This window comes from Cibotium barometz, chromosome 1, assembly GCF_041138505.1.
Source record: "Cibotium barometz isolate CiBa-2024 chromosome 1, ASM4113850v1, whole genome shotgun sequence".
Classification (NCBI taxonomy): Eukaryota; Viridiplantae; Streptophyta; class Polypodiopsida; order Cyatheales; family Cibotiaceae; genus Cibotium; species Cibotium barometz.
Genome location: NC_141046.1, coordinates 39,823,223 through 39,848,339, shown reverse-complemented (window position 1 = coordinate 39,848,339; position 25,117 = coordinate 39,823,223). Strand labels below are relative to the sequence as shown.

Sequence of the window (25,117 nt, the reverse complement as noted above, 5' to 3'; positions counted from 1 at the left end):
TCTACTTTCTCGAGGGTACTGTTGATACCCCTATGTCCTCCAACTAAGGAGTCATGGGCATCGTGGAGAAGAGCGAAACGCTTTTCCCGAGTAACACAGAGACGGTTCTTGTAGAACAACCAACCGTTCTGTACTGAATAGTAGCCAGGCTCGGAATTGAGGGCCAAACTGTACTGAGTACCAAACTTAGGGGAGTCGACATATTGGTCTTTCATACAATCTAAGTCTTTCCCCGTGATTTCGAGAATGGTAGATTCGTGGATTGCCTGGATGCTGGACTTTCGACTAAGAGCATCTGCTACTGGGTTATGCTTACCAGGGATGTATTCAATCATACCTCCAAACTGTTGGAAGATTTGACTCCACCTAGCCTGTCGATCACTCCACTGGGCACTTGGCATAGTTTGAAGCCACTTAAGTGCTTGGTGGTCTGTTTTCACTGTGAAAGCCTGTCCATAAAGAAAAGGCTTCCAATGTTTGAGCGCTGTGATCACACCCAAAAGCTCTTTGTCATATACCGAATAATTCTTTTCGGCGACATCTAACTTTCTACTATAATATGCCATGGGTCTATTGTCCTGTTGGAGGACTGCACCTATGGCTACATTGTTGGCATCGGTGATGACCTCGAAAGGTTCGTCCCATGATGCTAACTTTAATACAGGTGCTTCTGAGGCAGCTTTCTAGAGTGCACGGAATGCATCAAGCGCCTTGCCTGTAACTGAGACTTTCTGCTTGCGAGTCTTCACCCCCTTGAGCAAGTCGGTAAGAGGTGCTGCAAGGTTGGAAAACTGATGGACATGGGTACTATAGGCCTGACAAAGACCTACGAATGAACGGATTTCTTGGGCGGTCTTAGGAATGTCCCAATCTAAGATCTCCTGAATCTTTGATGGATCCACTCTAATCCCATTGGACCGATGATGTAGCCCAAATACTGAACTTCCTTAATACCAAAGACAGACTTTTTGGCGTTTATGTAGAGCTGATTATCTCGCAAAAGTTGCAAGAATTTCTCCACATCTTTCTCATGCTGCTCCGCACTGGCTGAGAAGACTAGTATGTCATCAAGGAATATGAAAACACACTTCCCAATGTGGATTGCGAAAATCCTAGACATCATCTTATTGAAGGTTGCGGGTGCATTTGTAAGCCCAAAAAGCATGACTACGAACTTGTAGTGACCACGCTCTGTCCGAAAAGCTGTTTTTGGAATGTCAGCTTCAAAAATGCGGACCTGATGGTAACCACTCTTGAGGTCGATCTTAGTGAAAAACTTAGCACCGTCTAAACGCTCCAAAATGTACTCTATCCTTGGCATAGGAAACTTATTCTTGATAGTGAGTTTGTTTAATGCCCTGTAGTCTACACAAAGGCGTGAAGACTTGTCCTTCTTTTGGACAAATAGGATAGGTGCACCAAATGGGGAGGAAGAAGGCCGAATGAATCCGGCTCGGAGAAGCTTAGATAACTGCTTTTCTAACTCGTCCCCTAAAGTCTTGGAAAGACGATAGGGAAACCTGCTAGGAGGATCTGATCCAGGGACCAAATCAATGTGATGGTCCTCAGGGCGAGAGGGTGGGAGACTGGGCGGGAGATCATCCCTAAGCATAATGTCCTGGTGTTTGGATAGGAGGTCTGCTAACTGAGGGACTGAAGATGTAACGGATGCTAATAATGAGGGAGGGATTTTTTGAGCGCGAACATAAAGGAGTGCTCCTTCTGCTCCCTTGTGGATAGCTCGTCTGGCCTGGAGATGCGAAATCAATGGAATGCCAAGAATGATTCTATCCCCACGAATCATGACATGCTCAGGAGAACCTTTACAAATAGTAAAAGTGTCCTGCCTCCAATCAGGAATAGGCTCATACTGACGAAACCACTGAATTCCTAAGATCATGTCACACCCCAACAGAGGTGAGACGATGAAATCTCGTTGAAATGAGGCCTTCTGAACTTCAAAGGCAAATTGCTGTGCCTTCTGAGAAATGTGGGTGCGAAGACCAGGTGTAAACCCGTCCACATCCAGATGATATGGGACTAATGTGCAGTTCAATTTATTAGCCAACTGGGGAGAGATGGCGTCTTCAGAACTACCCATATCAAAAAGGACTACAAATTGTCGGCCCTGGGCAGAGCCATAAGCTCGGATGAGGCTCTTCTGAGCAGCATCGCTCTCACCCTCCTGCTTAGCATCAAATACCACGGATGGCATAGGATGCATAGAAGGTAAAAGTTGAACTGCATTTGAGGTAGTAGGCGGGGCTGGAGGAGCGGGGGAGGCTGTGGCAACTGTGGCAGGAGCTTTGGCGGCTTGCGCCGCTTGCCATTTGTGGCAATCCTTCTTACCATGCCCTATAATATGACAGAAAAAACATCTATTTTTTGATTGGTACTTCCGTTGCTCCTCTGGAGGAAGATAACCTCCTGTAAATGCCTGCTTTAGCCTTTTCATCAGGGGTTTCTTAGGTTCTTTATCTTTCTTACCCCTGAACTGGAGCTATTACTGTCGTCCTTCTTAGCATCTTTAGAAGACGCGTTACCTTTCCCTGTCTGTGCAGCTGATTGTTGCTGCTGGGGTTTGGTATTGGACTGAGATGACTGCTTGGGCTTGCCCCCGTTAAGCTTCATTTCTTCATTCTGAGCGAGAGTTAGAGCCCGGTTATATGTACTTGGTTCAAAGTTACGAACTGTGAACCGAATCTTAGAGTCCAATCCACGAATGAATTGCTCCATCTTAGCCTGCTGAGATAACCCTAACTGCTGTGCTAAAGTAATAACCTTACTGGAAAACTGAAGCATTGGGGATCCGTTCTGTCTGAGTCCATAGAACTCGTCTTTCAGACCGGTCATGTACTGGGGCGGGAGAAATTTGTTCTTCAGGTCATGGACAAAGATGTCCCAGTCAAAGGCTATGACACCTGTGGCCTGGTCTGTATGAATACTAGACCAATGCTGCCACCAAGTGACTGCCTCACCAGTGAGATGGGGAGCCGCTAAGTGGACTTTGTCTTGAGGGTATGTGATCCTAGCTAATGGAAAATGAGCATTAAACTGATGAATAAATTGATTAATAGATGAATGATCACACTTACCATCATACTTACTGAAGTATAGTTGACTGCGAATGATGGTGGTTGATGCTGCTACGGACTACTGGCTGGTGAAACCGGCCTCTGGTAGAAACCAAAGTGCGGTAGACTAGCAGTCACCCTTCCACTTGTAGTCCAAATAAGAAACAAAATTAACTGGAGCTAGAGTGCCCCAAAACTGAAATGAAATCGACACTTGTTGGCCCCAGAGCTTGGCGCCCCTTTCGGTATTTCTTTATTCAAATTCAATGAGATGTAAAGTTGAGTACAACAAAACCAGCCAAGAGAATAAACCTGTATGTCCAATCTGGCAGCCCTCAAGACCTCTTAGCATAGAGGATTCACACACAGATCTGTGTCCCACAAAAGCAACACACTGTGCTTCCCTCTGATCAACCAAGACAATTCAGCAGGGCAGCCTTGAGCACACATCTGGCATATCCCATGTACATGGTTTCACAACTTAGTTCACATATACATCCGCTGTCCAATCTCTGTTTCCACTCTTTCAAACTGCCATACCCCTCCTCTCACAAGGGGCCAGATAACACAACTCTGCAGCAGACATAAGCCAGTGGAAAGAAAGAAAGATGAACAAGTTCAGAGCTTACCAATTCAATGCGTGGTTCTGCACCCGTGGGACTGATCATACCAGTCTATACTTGACAAAGACTGTCTGTACTTTCCTCCTTGCAACCACTTGACTGATGCACCAACAAAGCTGTGACAACGCACTGCCTGCAGCAGCTGGAGATATGTCGCCTACTACTGTTCAGGACTGAACAGAATTGTACCTGCCTGTACCTGTCCGTACAGGTCAGCTGTACTCCACTGTACCAGTCCGTACAGCACTGCAGTACTCTGTTGTACTTATCCGTACAGTTCTGTGCATGCAATTGCTACCTGTTTCAGCTGTCGTACAGCAACTGTAACAGCATGTGTCAAGCATCTTGCAGCACCTGAACTGTTCAGCCCGTACGGTACCCTTCTGTGCGCCAGTCTGTACCGTAGAGTACTCGCCTGCACAACAGCCGCCTGTTGTCTGTACCTGCCAGCGCCGCCTGTACTAATCCGTACGACCTGCAGTCGTACAGCAGCACGTGGACTGTACCTGCAACTGTCGACTGTACTTGCCTTCAGTTCCTGTCAGTGCCGCCTAAACCTGCAGCAGCCATACCACTGTACCTGCTGTCGTACAGCTCTGTACGGGTAGCCTCCACAGCGTTGTACGGCCTGCTCTTCAAACACACAGCAAAAACAGCAACCACCCCTCTATGCAGTAGTCGACCAGGCTCTCTTCTCCTCCACGCAGGTTTTCTTGCACGCCTCCCAAAAAGCAAGAGAGAGAGAGATGAGAGAGAGGCATGTAACTCCAAAAGTGGAGTTGCCCCTCTCTCCAAAAATATCCTAGGCCACCCCAAGGTTCAAACATTAAAGTAAGGGGCCACTTAGGCCTAGGGGCCACCCCAAGGTTCAAACATTACCAATATTAATGTCCTTGGTCCCCCTTCACACTTGAGGATGTCCACACATCATACCATTTGTCCGGGCACCCCAAATATGAATCATTTAATATTTATTTTGCTCAGCAACCACCATGCCCACACTTGTGCTGTTCCATTTTCACAGGGTCATGACATACCCCCCTCTTGAAAAATGGCAAGCGTCCTCGATTGCAATCTGGTGATATAGCAAAATATCCAAAGTGAAATATACAATATGGCAAGATCAGCGTTCCAATCTCTCTAAGCCATGCACATGTAACAACATTCACTGCAAACCAATGGTGTAGTAGCAGTCCAAGTTGTATACCACTGTGAACCATACACATCCACAACATCCAATGTGACTAGTACACATATATCATAGAAGTTCCATAAACAGATGTACTGTCAGCCATCAGTACCTTCGGGTGAGACAAAAACTGCACCAAGCGACCTCTAGATGTCATCTGAGCCTGTCTGTATCAAGGGAGTGGAGGTGCTACCCCCCTCTTGAGCATCAGGCAATGCTCCAGACCCATGCTTTGCTGAACCTGAATGAGCCATAACAAGAGTCGGCTCCAACATTTCATTTCAGTTTTGGGGCACTCTAGCTCCAGTTAATTTTGTTTCTTATTTGGACTACAAGTGGAAGGGTGACTGCTAGTCTACCGCACTTTGGTTTCTACCAGAGGCCGGTTTCAAGGTTCCGTTGTCGGGACCCATCATCAACTTTCTCAAGGGGGTGAGCTTGTGGTTGACTCGAGCTTTGCTGAAAAATTCAGCAACATGTCTGACACAGAAGACGAATATTTTTATAATGAAGAGGAAGAGCAAGAGACCTCTCCTGAGAGAAATGAAACTGAGGATATTCTTGCAAGAGAACAGGCTGCAGATGATGCACAAGATGAGGATGTAACACAGCCAGAACATATGCCTAGTAAAGAGGAAGATGATGTTGAGTTTAAAAATCGTTTGGCCGGTGTAATGGACGTGTTTATGCAGCTCACACAAAGTGAGAAGTTTACTGAATTTATGAGATCCCGTTCTGAGCCTGAAAAGAAGAAGAAGAAGGTGCGTTCTAAGAACCTACCTCAGGGTCATAGTGGTGCCTTCCCACAGGATCCATCTTTTAGACCTACTTTTGGTGCTAACTCACAGAGTTCCTTTTTCGGACAGCCACCTATTCCTCAGCAGTCTATGCATCCAGGTTATTTTGGTGGTGGCTTTGTGTTCCAATCCATGACTGGGGGTTATCCTCAGGGACGCATGGGTATGCCAGGGACTTTTGGAGCAAATTTTCAGCGTGGTATGCAAGGGAATATGTATGGTGGTATGCAGTCCGGAATGCAAGGAAACATGTTTGGGGGCATGCAACCTGAAATGCAAGGAAATATGTATGGGGGCATGCAGCCCGGTATGCATAATGGTATGTTTGGAAACATGGCTGGAATGTATGGCATGCCAGGGGTGGGAATTGGTAATGTTGACCCTATGATGGGCATGAATGCTGGGGGTAGCAATCTTGTGAAGCCACTTCCTTACGATAATCTAACGCCTATGGGTAAGGCGAAGGATTATAAGGAAGGTGGAGCTGCTGTGAAATTTGATACATTCAGTGGGGCCAAAGATAAGTTAAAAGCACTTACCTTTTTACAGCAGTTTGATGCTGCTTTTTCTGGGGGTAATTACACGAAGTCCTCTAAAGTGAGAAAAGCTGCGACTTTTCTTAAAGGTAATGCATTGCAGTGGTGGTCCACTCTTCTTCTGCAGGGCATAGCACCATCTACTTGGGTACAGTTTAAACAGGTGTTCTCTTCCGTATGGCTCACATCTACTTTTGAGGTGGATGTAATGACATCATGGCACAAGTTGGATGCATCAAAGTGTGAAAATCTGGAGGATTATAATAAGAAGTTTTGGGAAGCTTTACTCCCAGTTACTTCTTACCGTGCAGTGCCTTTGTCTGAGCAGGTGGAGAAGTATTGTTGTGGGCTGCCCAAGGAAGTGCGTGACTATTGCATAAAGACTCGAGTAACAAAGCTGAGATGGGGCCTTTATATGAGGCTAACATGGCTTGTCCTGGGTATGAAGAACCCCTCACTCCTATTATTGGGAAGCTCAGGCTTCATTTGCAGGGTTATGTAGACAGCGAGGAGAAGAACATTTTTTGGATGTAAGGCTTCATTTGCAGGGTTATGTAGACAGCGAGGAGTTTTTCATCATGCCACTTGATGGATGTGATGTTTTGTTGGGAATGCCATGGTGCCACAAAGTACATGCGGTGGTGGATACATACAATAGGAAGATCACTTTGACTCATAGAGGGAAAGAACATTTTTTGGATGTAAAGCTAAAAGGGGAATCTGTTCCTATTGTATCAGCTTCGGCAATTTCATCAGTAATGAAAAAGCATCTTTCCGCGTACTTGATTTATGTAAAGGATGCAAAAGATGATGAGTCTAAGTCTAATTTGTCTATGTTAGATAAGCACAGGACTGATTTCTTATGTGGGTTCCAAGATTGTTTTTCTGAGTCATTGCCAGGAGAACTTCCTCTGGAGAGGCCAGAAGATCATGCCATTGATCTAATTCCGGGTAGTACTCCACCAAATAGACCGCCATACCGTGTTAGTGCAGCCCAACAAGAAGAAATTATGAGTCAAGTACAGGAGCTGTTGAATAAAGGGTTGATACAGCCTAGCTCATCACCCTTTTGCTCACCTGTACTCTTAGTGCAAAAGAAGGATGGTTCTTGGCGCATGTGTATTGATTACAGGGCGCTGAACAAGAATACCATCAAGAATCGATTCCCCATTCCGAGGATCGATGACATTTTGGACCGCTTACAGGGCTCCATAGTCTTTAGTCGGATTGACTTGAAAAGCGGGTATCATCAGATACGTATTAGACCTGAGGATGTGCATAAGACAGCATTTCGAACCATGTTTGGGTTATATGAGTTCTTGGTTATGCCCTTTGGTTTGACAAATGCACCTGCCACATTTAACAAAATGATGGACATGATTTTCCGGTCTCATAGAGCGTTTGTGGGCACATTCTTTGATGATATGATTGTGCATTCACAAACTGAGGAGGAGCATAGAAGGCCATTGTGTTTGCAGAACTCCGAAACCATAGGTTGGTTATTAATGGCAAGAAGAGTGAGTTCTTCTTGCAAGAGATACACTTCTTGGGGCATATTGTGTCAAAGCATGGAGTCCGTATGGATCCATCGAAGGTGGAAGCAATTCTTAATTGGCCAGATTTGAGGACCGTGCATGATTTACGCAGCTTTTTGGGATTGTGTTCCTATTACAGGCGGTACATATGGTATTTTGTTGAAATTGCTTTGCCCCTTCATGCCTTAACAAAGAAGGCAACTCCGTTTAGATGGGCTGATCAGGAAATTACAGCCTTCAAAAAGCTTAAAGAAAAACTTACTTCGGATCCAATATTGGTATTATCGGACCTCCGAAAGGCTTTTGTTGTCCAATGTGATGCATGTGGAAACAGCATTGGGGCAGTTCTCATGCAGGAAGGACATGTGATAGCCTATGAGAGTCGAATATTGCAGGATGCCGAGAAGCATTTACAGGTTTATGAGAAAGAGATGTTGGCTGTAATTCATGCTCTTTCTACATGGAAACACTATTTGCTTGGGGCTGATTTCACTGTGCAGACAGATCATCAGACCTTGCGTTATTTCCTCACGCAAAGTAAGCTTTCAGAGAAGCATATGCGATGGGCAAATTTTTTGTCTATGTTCCACTTCAAGATTGTGCATGTGGAAGGCAAAAAGAATGTTGTGGCAGATGCTTTGTCACGCAAGCCACAGGTCTCAGCAGTTTCACTTGCTTATCATCATGAGCTTGATGAAATGAAAGAGCAGTACGCCCATGATGAGGACTTTGAAAGGTTGTATGATCATATGTCTGAGGGTCAGCGGCGTGAGCATTATACTCTCAGAGATGGGTTTTTGTTGATGCATGGTAGAGTGTGTGTTACCAGGCAATTGCGCCTCAAGGTTATGATTGAAAGTCATGCTCCACCGAGCCGTGGATCCCTGGAGTACTCGTGTGCCTGTGACAACACTAGTCACACGGTACTACGTATACTTACACATGACACACATCCATGCCCTTGTCCAAAGTCTTCCTAGGCAATAAATCTAAATTCTTCATAGGCAACTAGCCTTGTAGACTTCACAGTTAGCATGACCTTGCTTTGGCCATGTAGGAACACCCACAAGGGATTCACACTTGCTTGATTATATACAGCAAGGATGACAAGAATCCGGACGGAGGCAAAGGATAGTGGGGTGTGCTATCACAAGGCACTCAAGAAACAGGGGGACAATCAAGAGAAAAGTGTCAAGCCAACCTTTTGGGAGCCAACAACAGTGTTGATGTGGAAGCACTAGAGGAGTAAAACGACAAATACAGAAGGAGGTGGATGTTTGGAAAGACAAGTTCTAGAGCCTCCCTTTCCAGCTCTACAACCTTTCTTGCCTAGGTGGTCCAAAACCACCTGAAGTGTTTGGTCTTGACCGGAGAGCGGCAGTTACGTGAGTGCTTCTCATGTTAGATGATTTCAAAGTTCAGATTCTCAACCTTTACATGATGGAGCTGATTGTTTCTATTGATGGTAAGTTCAAATATAATTCAAGTCGCGGCACCATTTATTTACATTGGGACCATTTATTCAATGCTGATGACGTGAGTGGGATGCCCTAGCAGGTAGTGCGTTGCAAAAATAAAGCTCAAACACACTAGGACCAGAAGAAAGGGGCTAGTCCCACCCCTCAGGGTATCTTGTATTCCTAAGGAACAAAGCCATCTTGAAATACAAGGGCTCTCCGAAGGAATACATGGGCTCTCCAAGCCATCTTGAAATACAATGGCTCTCCAAGCCAAAGGAACGTTCCTGCGAATAAGATCAAAGACCCAGAAAGCAATAAAATCATAGACCCGTTGGGTGTTCTGCAAGATGTTAATATATCTTCTTCTTCTTCTTCTTCTCCTCCTCCTCCTATAAGGATCCATAAGCTTGAAGCTCACATGATGATATAGAATCAAGAGGTGCCAAAATCCGAGTCTCCTCTTTTTATGTAGGGGTGGTTATCACTTTTCCCATGCTTTTCTTCCATTGCTTTTCATTGATCTGCTTTCCATGCTTTTAGTCTTTGTGCCTTACTCAAAGCTAAGGTTGATATCAATAGTAATTCCTTTCCCACTTGTTCTTTTGTACATACAAAGGCAACCGCCAAGAATGTGAGCAATTAAGCAAGCATTCATATGCAAATATTGGGCTTCCCTAAAATAACTGGGCCCTTCAGGTGTCCTCGAAGTCCATGCACAATCCAAGCAATGGCCATGCACTAAAACAGGTCATTTATACAAATTCAATGTCCAAGCAACTACGTAGAACAACATATTTTTAAGGAAAAATAATTAATCTAATAAATTTTGATAAGATTTTGTCACGGGAGAAATAAATTGGTGACATGCTATGCATGATGTAACAACATCAGCTAGGTGTGAACGTCCTTGGGCACCGTCTCGTGAACAATACGCATGTCAACACTTAAAATGTAAAAGCCACATTGCACAAAACTACTGAATGATACATCACTCCACAAGATAATCTGCAAAAGACACAAGCACTGCACTGTACACCACCACTGGGGCTGTGAACGTCCCCGCCCCCCCCCCCCCCCCCCCCCCCCCCCCCGTCATGTGCACAGTGGGTATCTACCGTGTGCTATACGCATGCAAGACTAGTTTCGAGGCTTGGGGAAGCTTGGAACTAGGCAGGCTGATTGACGAGCTGAGTTAGGGATATACTAACGGGCGGGCACCCAAGTATGGACGGGCGGGCGGCCAAGTGTGGACGCCCGATGACCGGCCAAGAGTCTATAAAAGGGTGGCCAAGGTTAGTTATTGTATTATAGAGAGTCTCGCGAGTTTGTGAGAGCTCTATGGTCTTGGAGCCTGGATCTAGTGCAGACGTGCACCTGCTTTATGCAGCCGAGGCCGGCAGCAATCTTGAGGCGCGCGAGGGCAGCTTTGTGGCGGTATGGGACGTCACGAGGAGGGGATTGGTCGGTACGTCAACCTAGTTAGCTCAGCTCGTGGCTCGGTGGGGACAGCCAAGACTGTGGGCTCGCCCACGGCTGTCATGGTTGGGAGGTGAGTCAGGCCTGCACCCCCTTTGTTGTTTGTTCGTTTGTTTGCAGGATTCGAGTTTCGAACCAAGATCGATCACGAGGGAAGATCCGTGGGGATTTGATAGTGGTATCAGAGCATACCTCGTGAACGAGCAAGTCGGTAGGTAGAGAAGAAGAGGTCGAAGAACGGTATGTGTTAAAAAACTTGCTGTTTTTTCTGTGCATACTGCAGTTTTCAGATTTTGTATGTGTTTTTTCTTCATCAAAGAACCCCATGTTGATGGGAGATGGTAGTTTTGATAGGGTTGATTGCTTTTGCAAAGAAGAGGTCTTGTGTGCATTCGCATAACTTGCAGGGAGAGAAAACCAAAAAAAAAAGAAAAAAGAAAAAAAGCACGTTTATTGTTTTCGTTGCTTTTTGGCGCATGAGAGAGAGCGAGCGTAGAACTGCTGGCGGGTGTGCGTTTGGTCGAGTCTGTGCAGGCGATACAATTGGCAGGCGGCTCAGTGTGCGTGGGCAGCCAGCCACGTGGCCAGGCGGCCATGTCTACCCAGGCGGCCATGTCTACCAGGCAACGCCTAGGTCAGGCGGGCTGGTGCCCAGGCTAGGCCGGCGCACAGGCCAGGCGGGTAGCGCCCAGGCCTACGCAGGCGCCCCAGCCAGGCCTACGCAGCTTAGCGCACCAGCCAGGCCAGGCCAGGCCAGGCCACGCACAGCCGGCGCCCAGGTCACATACAGCAGGCGGGCGCCCGGACATTCGTGTGGCAGGCGCAGGTTGGCGCAAGATGACGTCTGCAGCAACTCGTCGACGGCGCTAATCCAGGGGGAGAAAAAAAAAACAAGAAAAGCTACGTTTTTTTTTTAGCTTTCGTTTTTTTTTGGAGTAAAGTATCCTCCAAGGGTTCAAGGGTTTCTAAGGTTTCCAAAGGTGTTTTTTTTTAAAAGAACAGTGAATATATATATCCATATATATATATATTAAAATATATATATATATATATTTATTCAAGAAAAAAAAAACAAAAAACACAAAAGCTAAAGCAAAAGCTAAGCATAGCTTTTCGAGATTTTTTTTGGCTTTTGCGAAACCTTTATTAACCCCCTCACGTGGGCTTCTTGCCACACATCTCTCGACTTCTCGAGTTCTCAAGTTCTCGAGTTCTCAAGCTCTCAAGTTTCCGTGCACTTTCATTGTGCAAAGCTCGAATTTTCTCTCCGCGTACCCTCTTCACGATGTCGACCCAAGAATCAGAGTTGGAGCCCCTAGTGGAACGCGAAGGCTTGCCGGCTACGGAAGGAACCGATGCCGATCTTTTTGACGAGTTTGTGTCAAAATCAGATTTCCAAGAGTTCAAAGTAGCTCTTGAAGCTTCTTCGACGGAACGTCAGGCACAAATCGCAGCCCAGATGCAGGCTTTGCAGAACTCCATCGCTCTATTGACCACTACCCTCTCTACTTTTTCGGGAATGGATACCTTGGCTTCAGCTTTAGGCCCCAATATTACTCCGGAACCGTTCGGGGGCGAGCAAAAGCAGAGAACCAAGGAGATCGTGGACACGTGGCTACATAAATGGCAAGTTCACTTTCAGTTTCATCCATATGATGATGGAAAAAGGATACAGTTAGCAGCAGGTTTCCTGTCCGGCAAAGCTTTGCTTTGGTGGAAGGAACTGAATCCAAAGCCAACGACTTGGGCACAATTTGAAGATATTTTCAAGAAAGAATTCCTCAAGAAAGAGGATGACTACGATGTTGTTGCCCGGTTTTCAGCTTTGACCATGACCTCGCAGCACCTCACTTATGAGGTCTACCTCCAGAAATTTCGTGACTTGCAGATGAAAGCTACAAAGATGGATCCCACTACTCTTTTGGGGTTTTTCGTAGCTGGTTTACCTGACTCGTACCGATTACAGGTTAAAAATAACAAATGTAAAACTTTGGACGAGGCCATTCATTTAGCTCGTATCTATGATGATACGATGGTCTCTTCCAAGTCAAAACCCGTTACCGAGCAGGGGAACAAGCATAAACGAAAGTTCTCCGCACCTATGGCTAACACGAATGAAGGCAAGTCTTCGGACCAACCTTCGAAGAATACAAGTTCGACACCAGCGAAGAAGAAACGACTCCTTAGGGCTTTAAAGCTCAAGAAGGAAGGACGTTGTTTTATCTGCGAAGAACAAGGACACATGCGTAACGAGTGCCCAGAGAAAAAGGGTACCAAGTCAAACGCAGGACCCAAGCCAAAGGCAGCTAACCAGTTGTCTTTGACAGGTATGTCAATTACTGTACTTTCTCGCCCTAGTACTTGTTCTGATTGTCTGTTCAATTCTAAGGTATTTGGCATACATGATCTTCTCCGAGTTTATGGAGAAGTGAATGGCCATAAAATTCACATTCTGTTAGACCCTGGCAGTTCGCATAACTTTGTTAACTACAAACTTGTGCAGAAATTGAGTCTTGATACGACACTCAGCGACCATACCTATGAGGTACGTCTACCTGCGGGCAGACAAGTTTGGGATCGCAAGGTCGAGATGCTTCCAATCCAAATTCAGGACTACAAAGATACTCTGGAATGCTATGTTATGCATCTGGAAAATGTAGACTTGTTATTAGGGATTGAGTGGTTTAAGACTCTTGATGTCCAGATAGATTGGTCTAGTCATATTTTTTCTTTTCAGCATAGGGACACCAAGTATAGTATTTTAGGTGATTGTATTCATCCCTCTCAGGGACCTCTTGTAAATACAATTGATTTTGGAAATATAATGAATTCTTCTTTGTACACCGCTTTCCATTGTGTCTTGATTTCACTTTCTTCTTTTCTCATCCCTTCCATGGATGTGAATGAATTAAGTGTGTTTGAAAGCAAAGAATTACAGAAGATACTTGATTCCTTTCAAGATGTATTTCCTAAGGAACTGCCATCGGGTTTACCACCTGAACGGGTAGTAGATCATCGTATTGACTTGATCCCTGGTGCTCATCCTGTGAGTATTCCACCTTATAGGATGAGCCAAGCTGAGGAAGATGAGTTGGCTAAACAACTCGAAGATTATCTGAGGATGGGTCAGATCCGTCCAAGTAAATCACCTTGGGGTGCACCTGTGTTGCTTAGGAGAAAGAAGGACAATACTTTGGAGAATGTGTATAGATTACAAAAGATTGAACAAGCTGACAATTAAGAACCGTTATCCTCTCCCTAGATCAGATGACCTAATTGACCGGTTAGCAGGAGCGAAATATTTCACGAAGATAGATTTGCGTACTGGCTACCACCAGATACGTATTCATGAAAGGCATGTCGAAAGAACCGCCTTTCGGACTAGGTATGGCCATTACGAGTTTCTCGTATTACCTTTTGGGTTAACCAATGCTCCAGCCACTTTCCAACAAATGATGAACGATCTTTTTCGTGAACATTTGGGAAAATTTGTGGTGGTGTTCCTGGATGATATTTTGATATATAGCCGTACTCTTGAGGATCATGTCAGACACCTCACGATTGTCTTATCTATTTTAAGACAGAATCGACTATATGCTAAGTTGAGTAAATGTGAGTTCTTTATGACCGACATCATTTACTTGGGACACAAGATCACTAGAGATGGATTGAGCAATGACTATGACCGAGTTCAGAAGGTTTTGGACTGGCCTATACCGCGAACAGTGAAACAACTTCGTTCTTTTCTCGGTTTTGTAGTTTTTCTTCGGAAATCTGTACGGGAGTACTCTCAGCTCACACTACCGATGACCGACTTATTGAAAGGTCGTGGACGTAAGTCCAATCAGCCTATCACTTGGAATAACGATTTGGATATGGCCTTCAGACTTTTGAAAGATAAAGTCAAGGAAGCACCTATCTTAGCATTACCTGATCCTAGTCGGCCTTATGTTCTTGAAACTGATGCCAGTGACTATGCTATCGGGGTTGCTTTATTTCAAGATGGTAGACCGGTTGCTTTTGAAAGTAAAAAGCTAGATGACACTCAATCTCGTTGGCCAATCCTTGAGAAGGAGCTTTATGCTGTGATTCATGCTCTCAAGGTTTGGAGACATTATTTATATGGCTCCAAGTTTGTGGTATTGACTGATCATCAGTCAATCAAGTATGTGTGTGATGCGGATGATTTGAGAGGCAGGAAAGCTCGTTGGGCAGAGTTAATGCAAGATTTTGATTTTGAGATCCGTTATCGGAAAGGGTCCATGAATAATATTGCAGATGCGCTTAGTCGGATTAGAGAGGTGAATTCTTTGTCGTTCATCGAGATTTCTATTGACTTATTTGAGTCATTGAGAGGGCTTTGCAGGACTGATAGTTATTTTGGTCCATTTTGGCAGAAGATCCAGGACGGGAGCTCATTGATTGACCAAGACTCGGTGACTGCGCAGTCTACCATTCAGGCTGCAGGAGGTCAGTGGATGATTCGGAATGGTTTACTATTCCGTAATGACAAAATTTGTGTACCACAGATCCCGGACATTAGGTCCAAGATTCTGAAGGAGTGTCACGACGCACCTTCTGCTGGACACCCTGGGGTACACAGGACACTATCATTAGTGAAACACACTTTTTATTGGCCGAAGATGAAAGGGTATGTAGAAGATTATGTTCTCAAGTGTCAGATTTGTCAGGCGAATAAAGCTGAACGCTTTAGACAGGCTGGGTTGTTGCATCCTTTGCAAATCCCAGGTAATAAGTGGGAAAGTATTTCCATGGATTTTATTACCGGATTGCCAAGAACACATCAAGGCCACGATTCTATTTGGGTTGTGGTAGATCGCTTGACAAAGATGGCTAGATTTTTACCGACCCGGAAGACTATTACAGCTACGCAATTAGCTCGGCAGTTTATCGAGCAATTGTTTAGACTGTACGGGTACCGCAGGACATAGTCAGTGATGGGGACTCTAAGTTTACGAGTGACTTTTGGAAACTTGTTTTCGAGAAGTTGGAAACAACTTTGAATTTGAGTTCCTCAGATCATCCTCAATCTGATGGCCAGACTGAAAGAGTGAATCAGATTTTGGAGGATATGCTTCGAGCATATGTATCCAAAAGACAAAGTTCATGCGAGGATTATCTTCCTATGTTAGAATTTGCATATAACAGTACTAAGCATACGAGTACAGGGTTTAGTCCTTTCATGCTTATGTACGGTTTTCAACCAAGATCACCTGTTGCAGTAGGATTCTTAGGACTTCAGCATGATGCAGCACGTAAATTTTTGCAAGATATGCAGGAAATGTTACAAGTTGCGAAGGAATCTATTAGAAGTGCTCAAGACCGAGACAGGTTTTATTCTAATAGACATCGTTCACCTAGAGAGTTCTCTGAAGGAACGATGGTGTATTTGCGAGTTCCGAAAGATTCCGAGACTTTACGGACAGGTAGATCTCCGAAATTATCCCCTAGATACTGTGGACCATTTCGTGTTACACGACGGATTGGTTCAGTTGCATATGAATTGGATTTGCCTTCTCATGTGAAAGTTCATCCTGTATTTCATGTCAGTAGACTTAAGGAAGTACTGGGTGGAGCAGATCAGTTAGTTACTCCTCAAGAAATTATAGATGTCCAGGACATGACATTTGTTCCGCACGAACCTGAAAAGATTCTTGGCTTTCGTGAACGAAGATTGCGTCATACGCTTATCACGGAATACAAGATCAAGTGGAAGGATCGTGTTGAGGAGGACGCTACATGGGAGACATTGACTTCTCTTCAGCGAGATTACCCTGGCTTTTTAGTGAGCTCAGGAGTGAGCTCTTAGAGGAAGGGGAGTATGTCATGTGCACAGTGGGTATCTACCGTGTGCTATACGCATGCAAGACTAGTTTCGAGGCTTGGGGAAGCTTGGAACTAGGCAAGCTGATTGACGAGCTGAGTTAGGGATATACTAACGGGCGGGCACCCAAGTATGGACGGGCGGGCGGCCAAGTGTGGACGCCCGATGACCGGCCAAGAGTCTATAAAAGGGTGGCCAAGGTTAGTTATTGTATTATAGAGAGTCTCGCGAGTTTGTGAGAGCTCTATGGTCTTGGAGCCTGGATCTAGTGCAGACGTGCACCTGCTTTATGCAGCCGAGGCCGGCAGCAATCTCGAGGTCCGCGAGGGCAGCTTCGTGGCGGTATGGGACGTCACGAGGAGGGGATTGGTCGGTACGTCAACCTAGTTAGCTCAGCTCGTGGCTCGGTGGGGACAGCCAAGACTGTGGGCTCGCCCACGGCTGTCATGGTTGGGAGGTGAGTCAGGCCTGCACCCCCTTTGTTGTTTGTTCGTTTGTTTGCAGGATTCAAGTTTCGAACCAAGATCGATCACGAGGGAAGATCCGTGGGGATTTGATACCCCCCCCCAATACTGAAGTAAATTATTGGAGTATTTAATCTGTACGAAGTTCCAAGGGCTTGCCAGCCAGATAATCCAATGCAATGCAATGCAAATATGAAGACAAGTTACCCAAACAAAAGTGTGTCAGAGTAGACTGTTGATGCCAAGACTCATCGAATGAGTCAAAGTGACTTGATCACGAGCCTCATATACCTGGAGCAAAGTGAACGCGTAACTGTCGTTCCGGGTACATGCACGAAGAGGCGCTCTCGTACTAGATCGTGGCTCACTCAACTCATAGAGATTGTAGTGCAAGTCTTCGGGGTATGAGTACACAAACAGGTACTCATACAGGTCCAAGTACATGAACATGCACTCGGTAAAGAAAGGGTACTCAATAGATATATGGTTGTCATTGCTGGTACTCAAAACAGGTAGATGTAGATGCAGTAGGTACAGCTGGTGCAGATAGTAGTACAAGTACAGTCGCTGACTCAGCACGTACAGAGCAAGTACACTGTAGGTACAGGTCTGGTACAGCCAGTACACAGCAGGTACAGGTCAAGTACAGTAGGTGTAGTCGGGTACAACAAGTACACAGGTGCAGTCGGTATAGGAGGTATTATAGGTACTGTCGAGTGCAGCAAGATGCTAAGTCAGGACAATCGGTACGGCAAGTACAACAGGTACTGTAGTCAGTATGGTTGCTGAAACAGAAGCACTCAGTAGGTGCAGACGTTATTGAGCAATTGAATTCTGCAGAAGGGTACACAGATGGTGCAGGTGGCTACAGCAGGTATACTGCAAGTACAGCATATGCAACAGTAGGTACTTATTCAATAAGAACAGGTGCAGGTACCACTGGGCACCTCCCTTTAGTGCCCACGAACATTAATGCTTGTCACTTGGGCAAAAGGATGCCCACATGCTAGGTTGCCCATACTTGGTTCTCTTGGGCCCTGGGCACTGGCCAGTGGTCGGTGCCCGACTTAAATGAATGTGAAAAGCAAAGGTTATAAAACCTTTACAATAAAGAACAAAGGTTTAGATTAATACTTACCACCTGTATTGCCCGAGCTTTGGGAATTACCTGAGCTTTGCATTGCTTCATCTTTCCATTGTATTTGCAGACATGCAAATTTCTTTGAAGTCTTCGTCCAAGTTGCGGCCAGTTGGATTATATTAATTCTTCTATCCAAAGTGTGGGAATTTGCTGAATCAGCTACTGTGTGTGTTTGTTTTCTTTAGTGCTAACCTTCATGGCTAAAATTTCCCTTCACCTTTGAAGAAGTGATATAGATACTAGTTCGATGGTTCGTTTTATGAATTTTTCTACCAAGGTGACATATCTTTATACATGAACCTGCACCTACTCTCGGGTGCCAATAGCATGAGTGGGGATGTCATGGTACATAGTCTATGCTATGTATGATGGGGTTGATGATTAGAAGCTTTGTGAGAAGACTCTCATGAAGGCAAGATCGCACTTTGGTTTTTGTTAAGATTGGGAAATAACCTGAACTTTCCAATGTTATATGCATTTAACTGATGCTTCATAGTCTTTTAGAGTATGAAATATTGCTGTTGAAAGGTTCTTCCACCAGCAACGCCTTACTACATGTTTTTCGTGATTCAGTGGGGTTTGGAAAGCTGGACTTAACTGCTTTCATTGAGCCCAATCAGAGAAGGATGCTTGATGAAATCATGAGGAAGACGTCTGATTTTGAGATGAAGATTAACACCTTTAAGTTGTCAAGCTGTTACATGAAAGGGGTATTCATACTATCTTTACTGTTACTATGTCCCTTTTATTGATTGACAGAAGCAGCTATTAGAAGCACATGATGCGTAGAAGGCTCCGCTAGCTGCGAGATGGCTCAAAGTCATTTTAAAAAACTCTGCAGGGTTTTGTTTGTTTCCTTCAAAAGTATTTTTTATATGAATACTGCACTGTGATCTGTATTCCTTTTTTCCAGGTCATGCTTGAGGTACGAGTCACAGTGGGAAACATGAAGTCAATTGTCATAGATGAGGCAAGTGCTTTACAGGCCACCCTACTTATAGTTGACAGGTTACTTCCAATCTTTCTCCTTACCCACACCCACACCCACACCCACACCCACACCCCTCTCCTCCCTTTTTGTGCAAAACTAAGTATATCAACTCATTATTTAAATGAGGCAATATTTTCATGCCACATCTTTTTGAATTGACTAAATTGCTATGGATGCACGAATGCATGAACTGCTGCCATCTCTAGGGGCTGCCTCTTTTGTCCCTTCTTGCATCTCCCACGTATGTTGAATTATGTATGTTCTCTTTGCTGCATACCTTGAACCAAAACCTTGTTTTAAAGCTTCACCTTTCTTACTGCAGGAATTTCAAGCTGAAGAAAGGAAAATACAAAAAGCTTTTCCAAGACAAAGCCTCTTGCAAAGTGTATCAAATGAAAAATGATTCTGAAGCAGAGATGATTCATGAAGGTAATCAGCATCTGGACACAGCTGGTCTACCAGAGTTGGGTGAAGGTCTAGAAGGTAGGGCTACGTCAGGTTCAAAAACCAAGGCAACATTAGGTATGGAAGCCATGACTTCACCAGTCCTATCCGATAACATGGTATTAATCTTGAATACCTAATCTCATAAGCATGTTTTGTAAAGGCAACGTGTTTATGTGCGGGGGTACATGTGTGTGTGTGTGGATATCATGCTTGAGATTACTGAAAGATTTCAAAGTACACCATCAAAGAACTTATTTTGCACGAGAGTGTGTGCGTCTTGCAGGTTGTCTCGTATATAGTGTCATGTATGATGTGCCATATATTATGTGTAATATCGTGTCATGTGCCCGTTGCCATGCCTAGCGACTTTGTAAGAGACTTTTCACAGTCAATTGAAGGCCTGATCAAGGAGAAAGCTTGGCGTTGTTGAAAGCAAGGTCATAGATAAGCCCTCTAGATGTCGTAGTTCTGTATTTCCATGTATACTGAGGAGTGGAAATTGTAAGAGGATACATGTAATGTATCCATGCAACACTTACAAGAAGCAGGATCTTTCATAGCACAAAGATGAACTCAAATTGCACAATAACAAAGATGGAGAACAGTACCACACCACAAATGTGACTAAGCCTCACCTTCACATGTGCTTTTGTGAAAGGAGCTGCAATGGTTGATCTGAACTATTGAGACATGAGATTGTATGCTAATAGAAGCTAGGGTGCAATAAACAGTAAGGCAGATAAGTGATGAGAGGATGGGTTGAAGTGTTACTATGTAAATAGCCTTTGTGAACCGCATTTGATCTGGGAAGCTCTTTGAAGTCACCGTAGGGTAGATGCAAACTAGCTTGATATGACCGTTCCCTGTCCATCACCCAATAATGCTGGACACGAGAGTTCTATGGTTGAGCCACAACTTTTGAGCCCATCTGAAACCATTTGCATGCCCGTTCAGACCCCATAACCTTTGGATAGGGTGTCTGAAATCAATCCCATGTGTGGAACTTTATGGAGATAACAGCCTACTCTAGAATGTGGTCTATTTGGTTGTGTGAAATCTATTTGAGCTGTCTCTACTCCATCTGGCCTTGGCCTCCTAGGCCACCATCCAGTGTGGGTATTAGGACGCATGAAGCAGCTGTTATTGACAAATCAACTTACATTTGGGAAAACAAGTGGCATCACAGCCCACCAAGTAGGGAGCGTAGGGAGCTCCAAAGACATACAAACAGGAAAGTGATTTGAAAGTGGTCAAGAATAAAGAACGGTGACCTTTATTCCTATTGAGAAACATAAAACCAATCAAGCTTGGAAGAGGTAGTGGCATGCTGCAAGCTAAAATATGAATGCCCAAAGTCAGATCTTCAATCATCCAAAGACCTGGCATCAATAAACCCTTGAACTGAGAACCAGTCCTGTGTTTTTCTAGGGATATCCAACTGAGAACGAGTCCTCTGTCTCTCTAGGGAATCGGGATATCTCCAAAGTGAGCACCTTCCAGGATCACCATTGTCCTCTTTCTGTTGTCTTTTGGGCTGTTCACTTTACAAAACTGCATGCGGAAAGTAAGAATTACACGGATCCCTTATTCCATCTTTGATCTTCATTGCCCTTGCCTTGATCATGTGGCCCTCGTGTAGTAGTACAGAAATCTTGCGCGAAGTGACACCTGAGTTTTGCCTTTTCTAATTTTTGTAAACCAGTAACTGGAATTTTGCATTCCTGTATAAACCAAGGTAGCTCATCGTATCTTGCGTGGAAAGCACACCTTGGCGTGTGAACTCCAATCAATTTCACTAAAAGTGCTTGTGTTGCCTGATGGCTCTGTGAGGATATTAGGCTGACTTCATTTAAAAGTTTGCAGAGTGGACAATGTTTCAGGTAAGGAAGAATCTTGTTAAATCTTAGGTTTTCTGTGTTCTTGCTATGCAAAAAAAAAAGCTTCTTTCAGTCAATTTGTCATCTATTGTTAAAAAGTTTAAAAACTTTGCCAAATGTTTGAAGTTGTGGATGCATCTGCAGTTTCAAACTCTGGTAATGGACTGATTGAGCATCAGCAGTCGGTTACTTGTACGGATGTTCTCTCTCCCCCCGATTCCTTCTCAACAAGGCCCAGCTCATGTTCTGAATTGTCATCCTTGAGTGGCCCTTCTGACAGTACCATTAGAACTAATGTTTTTAACAAAAAAGCCGCACTTTTTGGTCAACAAACCTTCTCTCTACCGGTTATTGCTGCTACGTCGAGCAGTCCTTTTTCTGCTCCTAATGCCCAAGCAGTTATCAACTCTTGCACAACAAGTTCTACGAGCCATTCACTCTTTCTGAGTCATTACATGCATCACGTTGGAGACATGAAGGCTCCTGCTTCTGTACAGTGTGAGGGGCAAAGACCCAATGCACTTGGTGTGCTGCCCTGGAGCCCAGAAGAGCTTAGTAATCAGTATGAAAAGAAAGAAAATCCTGTGAAGAACTCCTATGCTTCTCTGGACAATATAAGTCAAACAACTTGGTCGTCAAGCAAACACAAGGTGGTTATGATGGTGGATGAAATGCAATGTGGCCAAGGCATGCCACCCCTCTTGGCTGAGACTCTGCAACAGACAGACTCACAGAAAGTTTATCATCAGCAACCATCAGATGTGATAAATTGGAGATTTCAGTCCATGCAAAATCCAACTTCTCTTAATTGTTGCTTTGCTGCAAGCCTGTCTTCACAGGAAAGATCTCTTCTTTGCTCAGTTTGTAAGCAAAAGACTCCTATTCTTGGTAAACTACCGAGACGGTTTAGCTATGCAGAGCTTGAGGATGCAACCGACAAGTTCTCTCAAGACAGTATCCTGGGGGGTGCGTTTTACAAAGGCTTCATTAATGGCCAAGCAATTGCTGTGAAGCAACGGAACTGTTTCAGTGTACAGGATTTTGTCTTGGAAGTGGAGGCCTTAAGCCATGCACAACACCGCAACCTAGTTATGCTTCTTGGGTTCTGTGATGACAATAACCATCAAATGCTGGTCTATGAACACATTTGTAACAAATCCCTTGATTGGCACCTCTCATGTGAGCTAAAAAAAAATCAAATTCTTGTGCTTTTAGCTTCAATGTGTGTTTTAACTTTTTTATGAACTGATAGTATAACTCTTTGTATCATTAACTAGCAGCAAACAGCCCAAAAGTCCTTGAATGGACTGCAAGGCAGAAGATTGCATTGGGAACAGCAAGGGCATTACGGTACCTGCACGACGAGTGCCGTGTAGGCTGTATTGTTCTTCAGAATTTGCACCCAAAGAACATTTTTTTAACCCATGAATTCGAACCGATGGTATGTGCAACCTTTGGGAGACCATAGCAGTCAAATTCATGAGGAAGTTGTAGTAGTAATCAACATATTTTTGACCTCGAAAATCTTATGCAGGTAGGGAACTTTGTGCTTGCAAAGTCGCACACGGAAGTCAAGGGTGCTATGGAGACTCGTACGATTGACCAAACTGGGTATTTGTTTCCTTCAAAAACTGACAACTATGCATGTCTGCATACATGCACTATTGGACATAATAGTGGAGCTTGATGTTTGGGAACCATGTGTTAGGTATTTGGCTCCTGAGTATGCCGAGGACACAGAAGTCTCATGCAAAGTAGATGTTTACGCCTTTGGTGTTCTGTTGTTGGAGCTCATTACAGGGCGTAAAGCTGTCAACATCTTGCAGTTGGCTCAGCAGCAAAGCCTTTCTCATTGGGTTGGTAGTCATAATGATTGTTTACATACCTTTTTAATGTGGATCAAGATTTGATGAAAAAAACTGATGTATTCTGATGCGCTCTGCTGCATCAGGTGTGGTCGATGCTGCTCAATGATGCCATGCTTCTCAACCTAGTAGATCCTTGCTTAGAGGATTCATATAGTGTGGGCGAGATGCGTTATATGATGCTTACTGCCTACCATTGCACGAAGACAGATCCCTTGCTGCGGCCAAGGATGAGCAAAGTATGTACTAGCTAGAATATTATGTGATTCAAGATTCAAATTCGAAAGACTTAAGTGTGGTTGAGCTTCATCAAGTGATTGGATAGCTGCATGAGCTAGATTTTATTTAAAAGCATGATCAGTTTGGTTCCTTTCAGTGTTGTGATTGTGTGCCTTTTCTATTATTTGAAGCAGGTATTGCATTATTTAGAGGGTGGACTCTTCAAGGAATTGGATGTGGTCCCAACAATAGAGGGTGGACTCTTCAAGGAATTGGATGAGGCCCCAACAAAGTCCGTCAAAAATGTGTCTCCTGTTGGTGGTGTGGGACAGGAGAAAGTGTTTGATTTCTACCAGGGGACTTTATTGATTCAGGGTGTCCTCTCCCAAGTTCGAAAATTGCAATTCAGAAGTAGGAGGCCGAAGCTGTCTTATGAAAATATGCTGGAAACTGTGAGAAGGCAATAAACTCGGTTTTTATTTTCCTACGGGTGCTGTAGATGGCTTAAATGGGTCTCATTTAGATATTTGTTGGGTCTCTTTTGAATCATTTGGGCGGACAAATGAGGGCTCATGGTTGTTAGGGTTAGGGTTGAGTGGGAAAACCCTAGCCCTATCTTTTTTTTTTTGGTATAAATATTTTCCTTACGAATGGAAGAACACTTGGTTTTGGCTCAGTTGCTTCATGTAGTGTTCTCTCTTGTGTGAGCTTAGCATTAGCATCTTGTTAAGCATTTCTTAATCTTGATTAGTCTCTCATATTTGGACATTAAGCTTGTGTGTATACAGTTGATTAGGATCTTATTAGTGTCTCTCATATTTGGACATTAAGCTTGTATGAAGCCTTGATTAGCATCTTATTAGTAATTCTTCTGTTGGTTAGAGAAGGTTTGATTAGTTTTATTAGTTCATCTACAGATATGTAGAGAATTTGGCGATCGCGGAGGATGGAGAGGAGTTCTATCTCCTCCCTAACCCACATCTTCCCTTCACCAACTCCACCTTTGTTCAAATCCATAGCCCAAAGTCAAAGTTAGTCCTCTGTAGGTTGTAGCCAAAAGCTATCCCGATTGTGGTTGAAGATGTGGAGGTTGCCAGTGTAACTGGAGGAGGCCATTGTTGAGGTGAAAGCCGACGGCCAAGCCTGCAGCCACAAATCCCTTAGTGTCGCAAAGGCTTTGGCGTCTGTGTGGCTTCTTGTGGGTGGTTTGTGGAGGAGCTGGCCGCCTTGGGAGTACGGCAAAAGGCCAGACGACAAGCAAAAAAGTGGCTGGCAAAGCAGGCGAGGTGTGGAACGGAGAGAAGACACAGCACCTCGTACTGGTAGGTCATCTTCATCGAGTTGTTGCCACTATAGCCGCTTGCAGCTGTTGCCACTATAGCCAGCAGCAGCCGCTTCTTCTTATCGTCGTTTGCAATGCACCGGATGTCGCACAGAGACTCCCTCAAGTGCATCGGAGTAGCAGCCACAAGGTCTGTCCTGGAGCGCATAGAGCTTAAGTGGGGCAACCGAGCAGGAGAAGACAGACAGAAAAAGGGAAGAGAAAAACAAAGTATCCTTTTTTAGAAAAAATTGAAA

At 44.5% G+C, this 25,117-nt stretch overlaps 1 protein-coding gene across 3 annotated transcripts in view; it reads left to right on the top strand.

Moving 5' to 3' along the window:
* LOC147641990 (uncharacterized) overlaps positions 1 to 24,215 on the top strand; it is a 48,203-nt gene extending 23,988 nt beyond the window's left edge. For 2 of the 3 annotated variants that reach the window (XM_086801735.1, XM_086801744.1), the window contains 9 exons: positions 18,714 to 18,850; positions 19,054 to 19,148; positions 19,454 to 19,653; positions 21,600 to 22,634; positions 22,736 to 22,896; positions 22,990 to 23,066; positions 23,164 to 23,311; positions 23,407 to 23,559; positions 23,734 to 24,215. In XM_086801735.1, the coding sequence (XP_086657861.1) occupies positions 18,714 to 18,850; positions 19,054 to 19,148; positions 19,454 to 19,653; positions 21,600 to 22,634; positions 22,736 to 22,896; positions 22,990 to 23,066; positions 23,164 to 23,311; positions 23,407 to 23,559; positions 23,734 to 24,006 (2,279 nt within the window). In that variant the 3' untranslated portion in view covers positions 24,007 to 24,215. The remainder of the gene's footprint in view (positions 1 to 18,713; positions 18,851 to 19,053; positions 19,149 to 19,453; positions 19,654 to 21,599; positions 22,635 to 22,735; positions 22,897 to 22,989; positions 23,067 to 23,163; positions 23,312 to 23,406; positions 23,560 to 23,733) is intronic. The other variant, XM_086801753.1, reaches the window with a different exon arrangement.
* Positions 24,216 to 25,117: the final 902 nt, after the last annotated feature.